Raw genomic sequence first — 17,669 nt, forward strand, 5'->3', positions numbered from 1 at the left:
CAGCCAATGAATGGGCAGAGTTCTGCCTTTTGCTCCCACACTACTTCCTGTTACAGTTAGAGCTGCATCACTTCCTGTCAGCTGATCTCTGAGGGAGCACACAGCCCATCACTAAATGGCGGCTCAAGGGGAAGGATGTAAAAGGGCAATATTTACTGATATATATGTTCCAGTTTGGGGAGATTCTTTAATAGGCCACTTAACATAATATAAACTGTCTGTTGGTTAGTATTCATTCTGGGGGTGTAGTTTCCCTTTAACATTGGTAGAAAAGCATTTTATAAAAAAAAAAATACAGTTATAGAAATCTTTACAGAATACAAAGAGCTTGTGATCCGTTATCAGTGACATTCACATTACAATTCTCAGATGAAACCAAAGGCTCTTTAAGAGATACTTAGGTAAATGATTTCCAAGCGCTCGTTTCAATTAAGTTAAACGGAGACTGCAGGGGGTTGAGGCACGGATAAATGGAGGCCTCGGAATAATGAAGATGGATGAGAAGAAAAGGAGGACAATGCGAGGTTCTAGGGTATTGGGGATAGGCAGGTAGGCAGGAGTTATATCTATTAAATACCTGTTGTGCTTCTCTTGGCCACAAAGACTTCATCGACATAAAACCAATTCCCCGTGACGTTCATATTCTGTGGGATCTGAAGTTCCACTTCACTAACAAACAGTGATGAATTTACATGGAGATCCTTCAGCCAATCCGAGGCTTTGGCACAAGCCCACAGGTCTGTACAGCCAAATTTCCACCTATAGGCATTGAGAATATATATTAGTAGTGAAAACTGTGGGTGCTTAGTAATACTTACCCTTTGACTAGAAGCCCTTAGAACGATTCGGCAGCGAATCGGCCCATGTATGGGCAGGAACGAGGGGCCTGCCCGACCGATATCTGGCCTGAAGTCGGCCAGATCTCGATCGGGCAGGTTAGAAAATCTAGTCGAATCGGTGACCGCTCGTTGATGTGATTGATGTGACTGATTTTTCCTATACTCGTCGTCATAATTCAATCGTTTGGCCCCAGGGCCAAACATTCGAATTAGCCTGGATTCTCCTGATATCGCCCACCCGTAGGTGGGGGATATCGGGAGAAGATCAGCTCGCTTGGCGACATCGCCAAGCGAGCGGATCTGAAGGTGTATAGGCACCTTTAGTGGAATCTAACACATTAGGTGGAACTTGGTAAACAGTAGATCAGTGTCAAGCATTTAGTAGAGATGATAAACCCCCAGAGGTGATTTCTGGAAGGTTTTGCCCACACACAATTTACACCCCGACTATAGCCCCCCATGCCCAAGAAATGCCATCAAACTCAACCCAATACAAGGACATGTGATGCCCCAATAATCCGAGTGGCACGACAGGTCTGAATTAGCATGGGGGTCCTGCTTTCTCACCCATCACCCTGAGAACAGTTATTATGGGTTCAAGGGGGAGGGGGTAATCACACAAATCTTTAAAGGAACAGTAACACCAAAATATGAAAGTTTATAAAAGTAATTACAATATTATGTCCTGCTGCCCTGCAATGATAAAACTGGTGTTTGCTTCAGGAACGCTACTATAGTCAGGGTCGGACTGGGCCCTAATGGGCCCTGGCCGCCCAGACCCAACCCCTGTCGGCACTCCCCCGCCCACATTTGTCCCCCCCCCCCGACTCGTTTCACTTAAGAGTGGTCAGTCGGGCAGTGGCTGGGGCCCCTGTTGGGGGGGGTTAGGGGGCGCAGCGGGGGCCCCTGTGGGGGATGTGGCCGGCAGGGGCACCTTGGGGGTGCGGGGCCCCTAGGGCGGCATCCCTGGTGGACCCTTCTCCCCCCAGACCGACCCTGACTATAGTTTATATAAACAAAGCTGCTGTGTAGCCCCGGGGGCAGCCGTTCAAGTTAGGAAAAAAGGAGAAAAGGCACAGGTTACATAGCAAATAACAGATAAAACACCAATACATTCTACAGAGCTTATCTGTTATCTGCTATGTAACCTGTGCCTTTTCTCCATTTTTCCTAACTTGAACGGCTGCCCCCGGGGCTACACAGCAGCTTTGTTTATATAAACTATAGTAGGCTCTCTGCAACAAACACTCAACAGACAGAAAATTGTATTTTTAATAAATTAAATTTATTACATAAAATGTTTTTATATTTTGGTGTTACTGTTTCTTTAAAGGAGGGATTTTTAACTTTTTTTTTTTTTGGTGTTATTCTCTCTTACCTTTCTGGGTTACTTGCATTAAATTCCCAATGACAGGAATGCTTGTTTCTCACTGTATTTAGAAAGGTGTCCGTATAGGAAAAGGAGATGATCAGTTCATCCGCAATGTGCCCTTTATATGCAAAACAGATCTGTGGATGTACATAGGAAAAAGGACAAAACAGAAAACCAATTTGTTTATCAAAGTGGCCAATCAGGTGCCAGAAAGCTGAATATTTTAGCTATAAAACGTTGTCTCCTTCATGAAGAGAGATGAGTAATGTGACTTTCTATGATATAAAGGAGAACTAAACCCTAAAAAATAATATGGCTAGAAATGCCATATTTTATATTATAAACTGACTGCACTGGCTTATAGTTTCAGCATAAGTTGGGCACATCTGCCCAAACCACTCCATTTGCACTGCCAGCATCATATTTTTCCTAAAACAAATAGCAGCTTTCACCTGGCCGCCATTTCCCCTCTGCACTGCAAAGTTCATGCAATGAAAAATGCAGGCTTACACAGGCAGAGCTTGGCTTACACAGGCAGAGCTTACTTTGATAAGCTTTACTTTGATCCTCCTTGGATTGTGCCCTGTAAAATGAGCCCAGGACAGGAGGTTAGGAGAAAAAACAAGTTTTTTTTTCAAGTAGACTGCACAGCTAGCTGTGCCATCACTTTATTGGCTACTAGACTGGAGGGTGTGTTTGGTAACCTGAGTTGAGAAGAACTGAGCATGCTCAGTAAGCCAAGAGCCAAAGTCAGTTCCTAAATCCATGGATGATGAACTGATCCTGGATCTGAACCTCTAAAGACTCCATAGATAGGGCATAATGCACTAAGGGGGGAAATCCATGGATGATGAACTGATCCTGGATCTGAAGCCCTAAGGACTCCATAGATAGGGCATAATGCACTAAGGGGGAAAATCCATGGATGATGAACTGATCCTGGATCTGAAGCCCTAAGGACTCCATAGATAGGGCATAATGCACTAAGGGGAAAAATCCATGGATGATGAACTGATCCTGGATCTGAAGCCCTAAGAACTCCATAGATAGGACATAATGTGCTGAGAGGGGGAGATCCAAGGATGATGAACTGATTCTGGATCTGAAGCCCTAAGGACTCCATAGATAGGGCATAATGTGCTGAGGGAAAATCCAAGGATGATGAACTGATCCTGGATCTGAAGCCCTAAAGACTCCATAGATAGGGCATAATGTGCTGAGGAGGGAAATCCCATGGATGATGAACTGATCCTGGATCTGAAGCCTTAAGGACTCCATGGATAGGAAATAATGTGCTGAGGGGGAAATCCATGAATGATGAACTGATCCTAGATCTGAAGCCCTAAGGACTCCATAGATAGGACATAATGTGCTGAGGGGGAAATCCCATGGATGATGAACTAATCCTAGATCTGAAGCCCTAAGGACTCCATAGATAGGACATAATGTGCTGAGGGGGAAATCCCATGGATGATGAACTAATCCTAGATCTGAAGCCCTAAGGACTCCATAGATAGGACATAATGTGCTGAGGGGGGAAATCCCATGGATGAGGAACTGATCCTGGATCTGAAGCCATAAGGACTCCATAGATAGGACATAATATGCTGAGGGGGGAAATCCATGGATGATGAACTGATCCTGGATCTGAAGCCTTAAGGACTCCATAGATAGGGCATAATGTGCTGAGGAGGGAAATCCATGGATGATGACCTGATCCTGGATCTGAAGCCTTAAGGACTCCATAGATAGGGCATAATGTGCTGAGGAGGGAAATCCATGGATGATGAACTGATCCTAGATCTGAAGCCCTAAGGACTCCATGGATAATGAACTGATCCTGGACATATCTATGGAGTAAATCTCTTTAAAATTACTTTTTACAGTAGGTTCATATTAAATAAGACAGCATGAAACAGCAGCAGATTGTACTTACATGAGTGTATGTGTTCAGCTCATATCCTGCTGGGTTAGAATGGTTCCATTTTAGAAGACACGTTGGCATGAAGCTGCTGGCTTGCCCACAGTAGGGCTCAGTCCAAGTGGCTGTCCTGCCTCCTGTACCCATATCATCCTCCCCTGTGGGCAGATAAATGTTACTACCAGGTGTATGGGCTGTTCATGTGTCCCTTCTTCAGCAACTCTATCCAATGTAAAATACATTCTCAATGTAGCAAAGTCATTGATTCCCCAAAACAAAATGGGGGTCGCTGACCCCGGCAACCAAAAATACCTTTCATAGGCTACAATCGTATTATTCTACTTTTTAATCTTTATTTTTCTCTTCAATTCCTCTCCTGATCATATTGCAGTGTCTCATTCAAACTACTGCCTTGTTGCTAAGGTAAACAAGACCCTGGCAACTAGATAGCTGCTGAAATTCCTATCTAGACAGCTGCTGTACAAATCAATACTGCTGATCAATGAAGTTTAAAAAATGTTAACAAAAACCCTCAGAAATCCGGCGGCAGAGCTGAGGTAGTGAAGGGTCCAACTAAATTTTCCGCCAGGTGTGATGACACTTGTACCAGAAGTGATGTCATGTGCACCAGAAGTGACATCACTTCCACCATCTGGGGCTGTACTTAGATCTTGTTCCTTCTGTCAAGAGCTTTGGAGAAGGGCTTATTCCCTTGGGCTACGTTTAAAAGTTATTGTGCAGTGAAACTATGTGAGATTCTCAGTCCTACCTTCTTCAAATCCGTTGTGCAGCAAAATATCCGCAGCAGGGATCTCTGTTTCACAGCTTTCAGAAAACATGGCCGCTATTGCCTCCTGTATCTATAGTAATATAATGAGAAATGTTATATTTGCCACCAGGTACCCCCTACTGTAAATGATAAGGATATTAGCAGTCACTGAGGGGTTCTGTGCCCATATAAAGGCACAAGGCTGCAGGCTGAGTTATACAGGGAACTCTGAGTATCACTCATGTATTATAAGGGATAATGTACCCCCTACTGTAAATGATAAGGATATTAGCAGTCACTGAGGGGTTCTGTGCCCATATAAAGGCACAAGGCTGCAGGCTGAGTTATACAGGGAACTCTGAGTATCACTCATGTATTATAAGGGATAATGTACCCCCTACTGTAAATGATAAGGATATTAGCAGTCACTGAGGGGTTCTGTGCCCCCCATATAAAGGCACAAGGCTGCAGGCTGAGTTATACAGGGAACTCTGAGTATCACTCATGTATTATAAGGGATAATGTACCCCCTACAGTAAATGATAAGGATATTAGAATAAATTAGGGGTTCTGTGAACATATAACATATAAAATATCTCTCATGCATTATATCTAATAATGTATCATTAATCATACTTACACATTCAGCTGAGGAATTAGTGTGCAAGAGATTACTCGTTGCATTTCCCCAACAAAAGCGAAACCATCCTTCTCCAGACAGAGTCAGCATCTAAACACAATAACAATGTTGCTTATTATTTGTCTGTACAGGTATGGGACCATCAGAATGCTCGGGACCTGGGGTTTTCCGGATAAGGGACCTTCCCGTAATCCGGGTATACTAAAAATCATTTAACCATGAAATAAACCCAATAGGGCTGTTCTGCCCCCAATAAGGGGTAATTATATCTTAGTTGGGATCAAGTACAGGTACTGTTTTATTATTACAGAGAAAAGGGAATCATTTAACCATGAAATAAACCCAATAGGGCTGTTCTGCCCCAATAAGGGGTAATTATATCTTAGTTGGGATCAAGTACAGGTACTGTTTTATTATTACAGAGAAAAGGGAATCATTTAACCATGAAATAAACCCAATAGGGCTGTTCTGCCCCCAATAAGGGGTAATTATATCTTAGTTGGGATCAAGTACAGGTACTGTTTTATTATTACAGAGAAAAGGGAATCATTTAACCATGAAATAAACCCAATAGGGTTGTTCTGCCCCCAATAAGGGGTAATTATATCTTAGTTGGGATCAAGTACAGGTACTGTTTTATTATTACAGAGAAAAGGGAATCATTTAACCATGAAATAAACCCAATAGGGCTGTTCTGCCCCCAATAAGGGGTAATTATATCTTAGTTGGGATCAAGTACAGGTACTGTTTTATTATTACAGAGAAAAGGGAATCATTTAACCATGAAATAAACCCAATAGGGCTGTTCTGCCCCCAATAAGGGGTAATTATATCTTAGTTGGGATCAAGTACAGGTACTGTTTTATTATTACAGAGAAAAGGGAATCATTTAACCATTAAATAAACCCAATAGTACTGTTCTGCCCCCAATAAGGGGTAATTATATCTTAGTTAAGATCAAGTAAAGGTACTGTTTTATTATTACAGAGAAAAGGGAATCATTTAACCATGAAATAAACCCAATAGGGCTGTTCTGCCCCCAATAAGGGGTAATTATATCTTAGTTGGGATCAAGTACAGGTACTGTTTTATTATTACAGAGAAAAGGGAATCATTTAACCATTAAATAAACCCAATAGTACTGTTCTGCCCCCAATAAGGGGTAATTATATCTTAGTTAAGATCAAGTAAAGGTACTGTTTTATTATTACAGAGAAAAGGGAATCATTTAACCATTAAATAAACCCAATAGGGCTGTTCTGCCTCCAATAAGGGGTAATTATATCTTAGGTAGGATCATATACAAGGTTCTGTTATTTTAATAAAGAGAAAAAGGAAATATTTTTCAACATTGTGAATTATTTCCTTCAAATATGGGAGGTGGCCTTTCTGTAATTCGAAACTTTCTTGATAACGGGTTTCCAGTAAAACAGGTCCCATACCTGTACTGTAAATCCAAACATCCTGAAAAATAAACTGGATGTCCATTTTCTTTTTACAAATGTTTTAATGGGCAAAAATATAACACCAGGTGTAATCTTAATGCTCATATATGTCTTCTACATTTCTCAACACTGTTACATGTTTGTTTTTTCAGACTTGTCCTTTGGGCCATCAGCATCCCATATTGGTTGGTCTAGGCCAGTGATCCCCAACCAGTGGCTCGGGGGGAACATGTTGCTCCCCAACCCCTTGGATGTTGCTCCCAGTGCCCCCAAACCAGGTAGTTATTTTTGAATTCCTGACTTGGGGGCAAGTTTTGGTTGAATAAAAACAAGATTTCCTACCAAATAAAGCCCCTGTAAGCTGATAGGGTGCATAGAGGCCCCTAATAGCCAATCACAGCCCTTATTTGGCTCCTCCATGAACTTTTATGGTGCTTGTGTTGCTCCCCAAGTCTTTTTACATTTGACTGTGGCTCCCGAGTAAGAAAGGTTGGGGACCCTGCTCTAGGCCATGTTATACACATATAGTGAATTAATCTACTCCATAGAGATTTCAAGGCCATGGGAATTTATCAATTCAATGATAGAAATTTCACCTGAATATCAGGAAGGTGAGAGGAATAAGCCGCAATCTGATGTTTTTCTCTTCGGTAACTATTCACAATATCAGGGTTCAGCCAGGTGTTATGGATCTGAAGTCCTACACTCATTTCAGCCTTGGACCCTCTTCCACGCTGAATCAGTTCTATGTAGTATTTCCTCCCTTGGGTGAGGCTCATTTTGGGGGATTTCTGTCGCCACCTCTCATCCCACGTCCGTTCCCAGTGGTCAGACCACGACGACACCCCGTGAGGTATAGAGGCAACCCTGACCTGGAATCAACGAGGGGATTAAGGCCGTTAATTGTTGAACAGATCCAAACAAGGCTTAAACGTGTATTTGTGTTGACAGCAAAACAATCCTATACCCCCAGAATGAATACTTACCCAACAGATTTATATCATATTAAGTGGCCTATTAAAGAATCTCCCCAAACAGGAATATATATATCAGTAAATATTGCCCTTTTACATCCTTTCCCTTGAGCCGCCATTTAGTGATGGGCTGTGTGCTCCCTCAGAGATCAGCTGACAGGAAGTGATGCAGCTCTAACTGTAACAGGAAGTAGTGTGGGAGCAAAAGGCAGAACTCTGCCCATTCATTGGCTGATGGGGCCTAGCATGTATGTGTGCCTTGGCTTGTTTGTGTGCACTGTGACTCCTATGATCCCAGGGGGCGGCCCTTAGTACATAAAATGGCAGTTTCCTATTTAGGATTACCCAATGGCACATACTGCTAAACAAGTATATTTATATGAAAATGGTTTATTTAGATGAAGCCGGGTTTTACATATGAGCTGTTTATGCAATATATTTATATAGAGACCTACATAGTTCGGGGTATAGTTTCCACATGAACTGGAACCCCAAGATCTCAGCGTAATAGTTCCACTGCCTGAATGCCACAAGCAAAATTATGACTACAAAAATGTGGAAGAATTTATTTGAAAGAACTCAATAGTGAATGGTAAAGGAAGTAATTGATTACAGGGCTAGTAACATGGCCAGTATTGGCCTTAAGGTGCCCATACACGTGAAGATCCGCTCACTTGACGAGGCTAATTCCCCCAGGGCCAAACGATCTAATTATATTGGCGGCAATAGGTAATTGGTCCGGGGACCACAACAACGAGCCGATGCGGTCCCCGATCCGACTAAATCTTTTAACCTGCCCGATCAATATCTGCCCAATTTCATTCCAGATATCGGTCGGGCAGGCCAGTCGGTAGTGCCCCTACATGGGCCAATAAGCTGCCGAATCTGTCCAAGGGACCCATATCGGCAGCTACAATCGGCCCGTGTATGGGCACCTTTACCTATTAACTCAAAGCTACCATGTTAACTGTTACCAATCTATTGCAGTTAGAATCATAAAAGCAAAGCAGTAATTGGTCAGTGCCATGACAACCATTGCCACTATTTCTAGATAGCCATCTTAGCCAGTCACTACATCCAGTGGTGTATTTCTTATCATTGGAGACAAACATCCCCATGGCAACCAATCAGATCTTTGCTTTGGTTTTCTAACTTGTAGGTGACTGTTCAAATCTAATTGCTGATTGGTTACTATGGGCAACATTGTTTATAAATATGCCACTCAGTGTATGGGAAGGGAAAGCCAATTGAAAACCACCCCCATCCATGGCTCCACCCTACCTTAGATTCCGCATCCTCTCCGTCACTGAGATACAGAACCGCCTCGTTATCAGCCTGGATCCAAAATGTGTAATTGTTTGTCTCTGGCGCTACAAAGAAACCACTTAATCGGGCTCTGGGCAGGGGAGAGACGTATTCTTCATTAGAGACAAGCAACACCTATATAACTTATATTTTTATCCAAAAACAATAAGGAACATTTACAAAGGGCAGGGAAGGTGCAATGTGAAAAGAAGGGGGGGGAACATAGGCACCCCCCCCCCTCCCCTGGGAATCCATTAAAACTGTAATTTCCCAACTGTTCATTCTCACCTGAAAGGCTGGTTTGGTTGAATGAAAATCCCCCTTGGGGAAGTGGCGTTGGGCGCCCATGTTCTTCTGTATCCAGATGAGTTGCCTGTAACGTTCATTTCATTGGTTCCGTTCCACAGTTCATAAAGCAGCCCTCGGTTACCTAACGAACAGGGGGAAAGCAAGTAGCATATATATATAATAGGACTTTTATTTAAGTAATTGATGTGACAGGTGAAAAGAAATGTTATATTTTGGGGAGGAGGTTAAACATATTGGCCAGTTACTAAAGCTATTGGCCTGGATTTACCACTATTTATATTTCCTAGGCCTCAGTTTGTGGAAGCCTCCAGTTTGAAGTAGGGTTGCCACCTCTTTTCCTATAAATATAGGGTCGGACTGGGCCGCCGGGACACCGGGAAAAAACCTGGTGGGCCCTGGCGGCCCAGACCCGACCCTTGCCAGCACTCCCCTGGCCGACTGTCCCTCCCCTGACGCGTTAAACTTACACGCACTCAGGGGAGGACGTTGGGTGGGGGTCCCTGCGGGGCACTGCACCCCCCAGTCCGACCCTGTATAAATACCAGCCTTTAGGTTGGGGGACGTCACTTGGGGGGCAGCAAAATGGGAGGTCTAGGCAGAGGAATGGGCAAATGTGAAAGGGAAGAGTTGGGGAAAATGGACGGGACAGAGCCTGGCCTCTATATAAAAGGGGTGAACTGCCACTGAAAAAGTCAGGAAAGGAAGGGATTATAGGTAGGGTTGTCACCATTACAAATTGACCAAATAATCCCAATACCGATTTGCCAGGCAACCCTGGTTTGAAGAATGCGAGAGCCAACAGGGACTTGAAAGATAACTTGAGGGCCATGCTGTACCTCTGCCATATGGGAACCATACCCCTGTATATCAGTGACTGTGACTGGGTCAGGACACCATATTTTTGGCTGATATAGAAAGCAGTCATTACAATCAATAATGATTCAAAATTAAATTTTGGGGTCAGAAAAGTTGTTTCCCAAAATTAACCTGGGTCCATTTAGAAAGAGATTAAGGTTCCCTGCTCCACATCTACCAAAATACTCTTTGTGTGACACCCTTGCCAGCTCCTTAGCTCCATACCCAGTCAATGTATCACTAACACAAGGCAAAACAGTCAACCCCTTAGAAACAATGGACAAGGCTTGGTGCAATGGGAAATGCAGTTAGAGATATAACGCTGCCCCCATGTAATGTATCTGTAAATAAGAACAGAAATCAGTACCTGGATAGGGCGCCTTCTTCGTTATAGGTTCAGGTTCCGTTGTACACACAATGATTCTGGGAGACACAGACCCAATCTTGCAAGGGATTCCTAATAAGTCAGACAGACCTGTGAAGCTTCACAGTTTCACTCTTAATATAATAATAATATTATACATTCTTCTGGTGGAGAAATTCAAAAAGTGCAACAGAACTCAAATATAGAAAAATCTGCAGCAGCCTGGGTACAGGGATTTTACCCTGTGATTTTGGTATGGGACCTGTTAGTATATGTGCCCCTTTAACTCAATAAGGCCCCGTGTTACCTGCGACTCTGACACGACAAGGATACTGGAAGAAATTGCCCACAATGGTAATGCCGGTGCCGCCTTGTAAACTCCCACGTTCTGGAGTCACAGAAAAGATTTCTGTAGAAAAAAAAAGGGAAAAAAATTAAAGTTGTACCTTCCAAAATTCTCAAATCAAAACAAGGCCATAACCTTTAGTTATCTTAATCCAGATAATAAAGATAATAAAGATTAAGTGCTAGATTAGCATGAAACGCGTTAGGCTACATACATGGGGTATGATTCTTTAATGGATTATAATAAAGCTTTATATTTTTAACTTTTGATCCTTTTGCGGACTTAATCTTTAATATTGCATATTTTCCCTCTTTTGGTCACTAGAGGGCTATATCTGCAATGTGAATAATACCAACTTTATTTACTTTGATTCATTTTTCCTAGTTTGGTTATTTTTGCAACACATAACCTTTAGTGCCCCAGAAACTGCCCCACTATTAGGTCTGTAAATCATGGCTGTGCTTTCTACATAAGGACAATTAGAAGGTAGGAAGGAATTCCCCTTGGAGACAGCTACACATTGGGGCTTTTTGCCTTCCTTTAGGTCAACTAGAACAGATCTGTCAACTACTGGATATTTCTGGAGTTAGCCGTATTTGTACCCCAATCTTAGTGGAGCAAGGGAAAAGGGGCATGGCATAATACGGCGTGCCTAGGGCTTAATTGGGTGTGATGTGGGGCAGGAATAGGGCGTGCTGTGGCCAAACACCCCCTGGATTTCAGTCCTGTCTGCAAGATGTTAGGCAGTTTACTTGGAGAAAAAGCTGAACGGTACCAGTGAAAATACTGAGCAGGAACCCACCTGAGTGCGTCTGGAACATAAACAGTTCGTGTTTCGCACTAACGTGCCAGGCGTCTTTGCTCACCGTTGACCTGTCCATAAATAACCACAGATTATGGTGATGGAGTTATTCATTGGGTGTTATTGGTACATTGAAATACATCTTGCTAGGCACACATGTGGATTTACATCCATAGACAGGGCATACATGGAGCACTTGTGCCACTTACACATATACAAGCAATATATGTGGCACTTTTATTATGGATCCCTGTTTTGTTACGTTTTTTGTAAGACCTGTGTTTGTTATAAATGAATGTAAAGTGCTGCTTAGGGTTGTCACCTGTCCCATTTTGACACGGACAGCCCAGTTTTTGGGAAGGCTATCCAGGCCAAAGGTTTTGCCAGGTTTTTGCCAGGTTTTGCCAGGTTTTATAAATTAGGGAAACTGGGCAGGAAATACATGCCTGGCATTAAGTGCAATTTTTTCCAGCTTGGCCAGTGAAATGCCAGTTAGGTGGCAACCCTAATTATAATTATATTATGTATGTTTGTAGGACCTGACTCCTCCTATCATAAATACTAAGGAATAGAGAAAGAATAGACATCGTACTTTCCCTTGTTGAAGATGGAGAAGCTGATGTTCTGGGAACCTACAGAGAAAGCACAGAAAGCAAAACAATTCAAAGGTTGTTATAAGACTATATAAAGCTTGATACAAATATCCAGCAAAACCAGTGCCCCCAGTGGGATTAATGACCTGTGTTTTTGAAATTATTCTTCCCAACAAGGGAATGGTAGAGCTCTGATATGTTTTCTTGAAAGTTGCTTTGGAGTTGTGGGTAAACAAAATGACATTATTTTTTGTATTCACATTTCATTGTACCCACCGATGTAATTTCCTAGAATTTTACATTGTAGGGATCCGAATCCTTCCTTCACACGGATAGGATAACTGGTAATAAATAAGAAGAGCAAATGATTAGTGTAACAGGAGATTAAATGGATTTGTCCTACTGAATATGAGCTGTATGGGCAATTCAACTGAGGGCAAGTAGGCAAGACAAAATTATATCCAAAATTCATAGCTCATGTATTGGGGATCTATGCCAACCCCTCACTGTACCCCACTGCCTATTTCTGAAGGATTTCACCTCCCAGTAGAACCAAGGGTATGACCCCACCAAATGGAACCCCTGTTCTCTTAGAACTGCTGCTCAATGTGAAATTAAGGAGCCCCAGAGGAACTGATAATAAGGGACAATTAGAACATTATCACAGTGGGGAATTGCCTGGCAAAGAATCCTAAATAACTGTAAATATAAGTTCTACTAAGCTAGTAGTTCTTTCATCATTGGACCGAGCCTCCCTTTAAGGTCCATCCATTGGTTAGGATCCCCCCTAGCTTGTGAAATGCATATAAATATAGAAAAGACATCCGTGTGTGAGTCATTTGGTCATGGTTTCATGCATGATTATAAGGTTTGTCCAACAACTCACCACAAAGGAGCGAATATCAGGGCTATTGGAAGAGCAGGCACTCACCAGGCAGAATTCTTGATTAATAAGTAACTTTAATCACCTTATGCCTTTCGTGCGCACAGACACTTAATCGTAGGCCATGGGTTCATGCATATCTAAGGCAGCAAATAGAGATTCACCCAAAATCTCACCCTCTAGCTGCAATTTCAGGCATATCTAGGAGAGCAAACAGCCATTCTCCCCAATTCCCATCCTATCTGGCCTTCATTCTAGCCTCCCCTTCCACTACTCAAAGTTCCCCAGAGGATTCATACCCACAGTTTGGGAAACACTCATGTATTTCCTGCATATATTGATACTGTACAGCAGTTGGGTCCCTCATTGGTTGCTCTACACCCTCGGGGCCCCCAGTTGTGTCTGCCATGATCAGACAGGTAGACCCTATTCCCTCATGTAGAATTTAGAAACAAAGCAATGGACAGAAATGGATCTTCTCTAATGATTTCTTATGATGGTAAGTACAGTAAATGGGTTTTTGGAGAACCTACATGCTTGTAGAGTCGTTAGTTAACGAACAGATAGTGAACCAGCCGTCCCTTTTCGAATCCATAATGACAGGACTGTGAATACAAGCACAGAATTTCACATTATGTACTGAATAAATGAAGAGAGCAATGTAAACAACCCCAACCCATACCCAGAATTCCAACCCATATACTCAAATGATTGGTTCAACTTTAAGGTAAAGTATAATATGTTATAGAATGTCCTATTCCTAGCGACTTTGCAATTGGTCTTCATTATTTATCTGTTATATATTTTTAATTATTTTCCTTCCTCTTCTACATCTTTCCAGCTTTCAAATGGGGGTCACTGACCCCTACAAAACTATTGCTCTGTGAGGCTACAGTTTTATTATTATTGTTACTTTTTATTACTTATTTTTCTTTTTCAGACACTCTACTAATCATGTTCCAGTCTCGATTCAAACTGCTGCCTGGTTGCTAAGGTTAACAAGACCCTAGCAACAAGATAGCTGATAGGTTTTAGCTTCCGAGAACTATTTAGTCTTAATATTCACATGTTTAGAGTTTTATTGTAAAGAAACACAAAGAAATAGAAAAGTCCAGGACACAGCCTGTCCTTGACACACTTTCAAGGGCAAATTAAACACATTATTGTTTTCTATTTCACACACTTTCAAATGGAACCTAAATGCATTATTGTTGTCCAAGATGCAAGTGAGGAAAATGAGCACCGATGCTGCTAAAATGGCCGCTGGAGGACTTCCTGTTTGGAAAAAATAAACAGGATTCGTGGAAAATGAAGGTCCGTTTAAATGTCACGGGTTGTTTGAGAAATGGCAAAATGTTCTCCAAAATTTCGTAAAACTTTCAATTTTTTTTGAGAAAACTACGTCGAACATTTGGAATAAAATAAAACTAAACCATTTATACCTACCCATCTATAAAGTCTTCATTAAACTCATAGCTTTCAAAGACTTCAGTCGTGATCCAACCAGAGACTTCAATGATGGATCCTGATTTATAAGATCAGAGACATATTAATTATGAATCCAAAAACAAGATACACCATACAGGCAGTTATACTATAAATGATGGTCTAATTCTAAGCAATAACCATGAATAAACTGTAAAATATATCAGTATCAATGCTCTTTACTAATCCCATTATATATAAATATATAACTTTGAGAAAGGCTGGAACGCCAGCCGAAACGTCAGTAATTGTTATATTCTACAAATAAAATTTTTTGTTCAGCATAAGTCCTGTGTGGAGCGGCCTACTTTCGAAAGATTTTTGTACATATACATGAGGACTGCACCCAGGCAAGTTTAACTTTGAAAATCGTGAGTGCCTACCCTATGGATTCTGTGCTATATATATATATATATATATATATATATATATATATATATATAATGTGTGTTTAGGTGGTGCAATTTGTGGTGCAGTGAATTCTAATATCCTTATCATTTACAGTAGGGGGTACACTATCCCTTATAATACATGAGTGATACCCAGAGTTCCCTGTATAACTCAGCCTGCAGCCTTGTGCCTTTATATGGGCACAGAACCCCTCAGTGACTGCTAATATCCTTATCATTTACAGTAGGGGGTACATTATCCCTTATAATACATGAGTGATACTCAGAGTTCCCTGTATAACTCAGCCTGCAGCCTTGTGCCTTTATATGGGCACAGAACCCCTCAGTGACTGCTAATATCCTTATCATTTACAGTAGGGGGTACATTATCCCTTATAATACATGAGTGATACTCAGAGTTCCCTGTATAACTCAGCCTGCAGCCTTGTGCCTTTATATGGGCACAGAACCCCTCAGTGACTGCTAATATCCTTATCATTTACAGTAGGGGGTACATTATCCCTTATAATACATGAGTGATACTCAGAGTTCCCTGTATAACTCAGCCTGCAGCCTTGTGCCTTTATATGGGCACAGAACCCCTCAGTGACTGCTAATATCCTTATCATTTACAGTAGGGGGTACATTATCCCTTATAATACATGAGTGATAGTCAGAGTTCCCTGTATAACTCAGCCTGCAGCCTTGTACCTTTATATGGGCACAGAACCCCTCAGTGACTGCTAATATCCTTATCATTTACAGTAGGGGGTACATTATCCCTTATAATACATGAGTGATACTCAGAGTTCCCTGTATAACTCAGCCTGCAGCCTTGTGCCTTTATATGGGCACAGAACCCCTCAGTGACTGCTAATATCCTTATCATTTACAGTAGGGGGTACATTTATCCCTTATAATACATGAGTGATATTGTATACTTATAATTTACAAATCATGATTCTACTTTGAAATAAGTAATAGTAATTCAATTATTATTTATATATATATATATGTGATTTTTAATCCTATAACAAAGGAAGCCACATTAGGAAACTGTTCTTACCCGGTACCCCAAATGATGAGTTTATGCCATGAATCGCAGGAGTGAGGGCTCGGGAGAACTACAAGAAAGAAACACAAATAAGGGGTTCTCTCTCCATAGTGGGACATTTATAGGCAAACCCATCGATACTGGGGTGCAGCTGCATCTCCCTGATATAGAAAATAATCCCAATATTCAGGGACGGAGAGACTGCCATGCTAAAGCCTATGGAACACTGTAGAGAGTATATATAGTAACATAGTAACATAGTAAGTTGGGTTGAAAAAAGACATACTTCCATCACGTTCAACCATAATGCCTATATATAACCTGCCTAACTGCCAGTTGTAGATATAGATATCTACAGCTTATCTCTTTGGGAAACAATGATGTATGATAGTTCCCCTGGGTTATTATGGGGGGTTTATTTGGCTTGTGTGGGCAGGGGGTCGACCAATCATGTGATATCTTACTAACCCCAAATCCAAACCTGTGCAGTGTGATAAACTAACGAGACACTGATTACAAACAACAGGAGGAATGTGAGTAGAATGAGGCCAATTATGCAGGAGAGGGGTCAGCGGCCCCGCAGAGCGACGGGTCACAATGATAAGCAATGGCCCCCAGCTGACAGGTAGAAGTGGCAGCCAGTTGCTGAAACCTGTTTGTGCCCGCAGCAAGCCGGAAAGTGTCTGGCAGGGGTCCAACGCCCAAACAAAGGCAATCATTGTGCTCGTTATTCGTCAGGAATGTGACTCATTAACTCCGTTCCCTGGTGATATTTAATCAGAGAAGATCTTGGCGGTTGGGAAACAGTTTTAACATAAAAAGAAGTCGCAGTATTTTTATTTGGGCTGAAGGCAAAGTGTGATGGATCCCCGTGAATTTCAGGAGCCCCGAGAATTGCAATCTGCTCCTATCTGGGAAGCCCCGAGTTCTCAATTATACACGGCTAACGAGACACCAGGGCCAAGTCGGGAGTCCCAGGCTCATCTACTGATTATAACGAGCTGATGGCGCAACTGCATATGAAGTTTACCCCACTAAGTTTGCCCAGGGGCAGTTACCCATAGCAACCAATGAGACGTTTGCTTTTAAACAAGTGACCAGTGAATGCTTCCTGCTGATTGGTTGCTATGGGTTACTGCTCGTGGGCAAACTTAGGGGCAGATTTACTTAGCAACTATATATATAATATACAAATATACAAATATATATCTATTATATTACTATAATATTTTCGAGAATTACGAATGGGTTTCTGCCAGTACTCAATTTTTCTGATACTGTTTCCCGAAAAATTCAAGCTTTTCGAAAATAACTCACATAAGTC

At 41.8% G+C, this 17,669-nt stretch overlaps 1 protein-coding gene across 1 annotated transcript in view; it reads right to left on the bottom strand.

Annotated features, from left to right (window-relative positions):
* Positions 1–17,669, bottom strand: part of pkhd1 (PKHD1, fibrocystin/polyductin) — a 301,224-nt gene that overhangs the window by 279,247 nt on the left and 4,308 nt on the right. The window contains exons 6-21 of the mRNA XM_002933603.4: positions 16,358–16,415; positions 14,864–14,942; positions 13,951–14,022; positions 12,811–12,875; positions 12,534–12,573; positions 11,942–12,012; positions 11,101–11,202; positions 10,797–10,886; positions 9,554–9,695; positions 9,242–9,356; positions 7,583–7,858; positions 5,542–5,631; positions 4,902–4,992; positions 4,148–4,290; positions 2,218–2,348; positions 578–759 (exon numbers count right to left, since the gene is read on the bottom strand). Of these exons, the coding sequence (XP_002933649.4) occupies positions 578–759; positions 2,218–2,348; positions 4,148–4,290; positions 4,902–4,992; positions 5,542–5,631; positions 7,583–7,858; positions 9,242–9,356; positions 9,554–9,695; positions 10,797–10,886; positions 11,101–11,202; positions 11,942–12,012; positions 12,534–12,573; positions 12,811–12,875; positions 13,951–14,022; positions 14,864–14,942; positions 16,358–16,415 (1,747 nt within the window). The remainder of the gene's footprint in view (positions 1–577; positions 760–2,217; positions 2,349–4,147; positions 4,291–4,901; positions 4,993–5,541; positions 5,632–7,582; positions 7,859–9,241; positions 9,357–9,553; positions 9,696–10,796; positions 10,887–11,100; positions 11,203–11,941; positions 12,013–12,533; positions 12,574–12,810; positions 12,876–13,950; positions 14,023–14,863; positions 14,943–16,357; positions 16,416–17,669) is intronic.

Source organism: Xenopus tropicalis, chromosome 5 (genome assembly GCF_000004195.4).
Source record: "Xenopus tropicalis strain Nigerian chromosome 5, UCB_Xtro_10.0, whole genome shotgun sequence".
Classification (NCBI taxonomy): Eukaryota; Metazoa; Chordata; class Amphibia; order Anura; family Pipidae; genus Xenopus; species Xenopus tropicalis.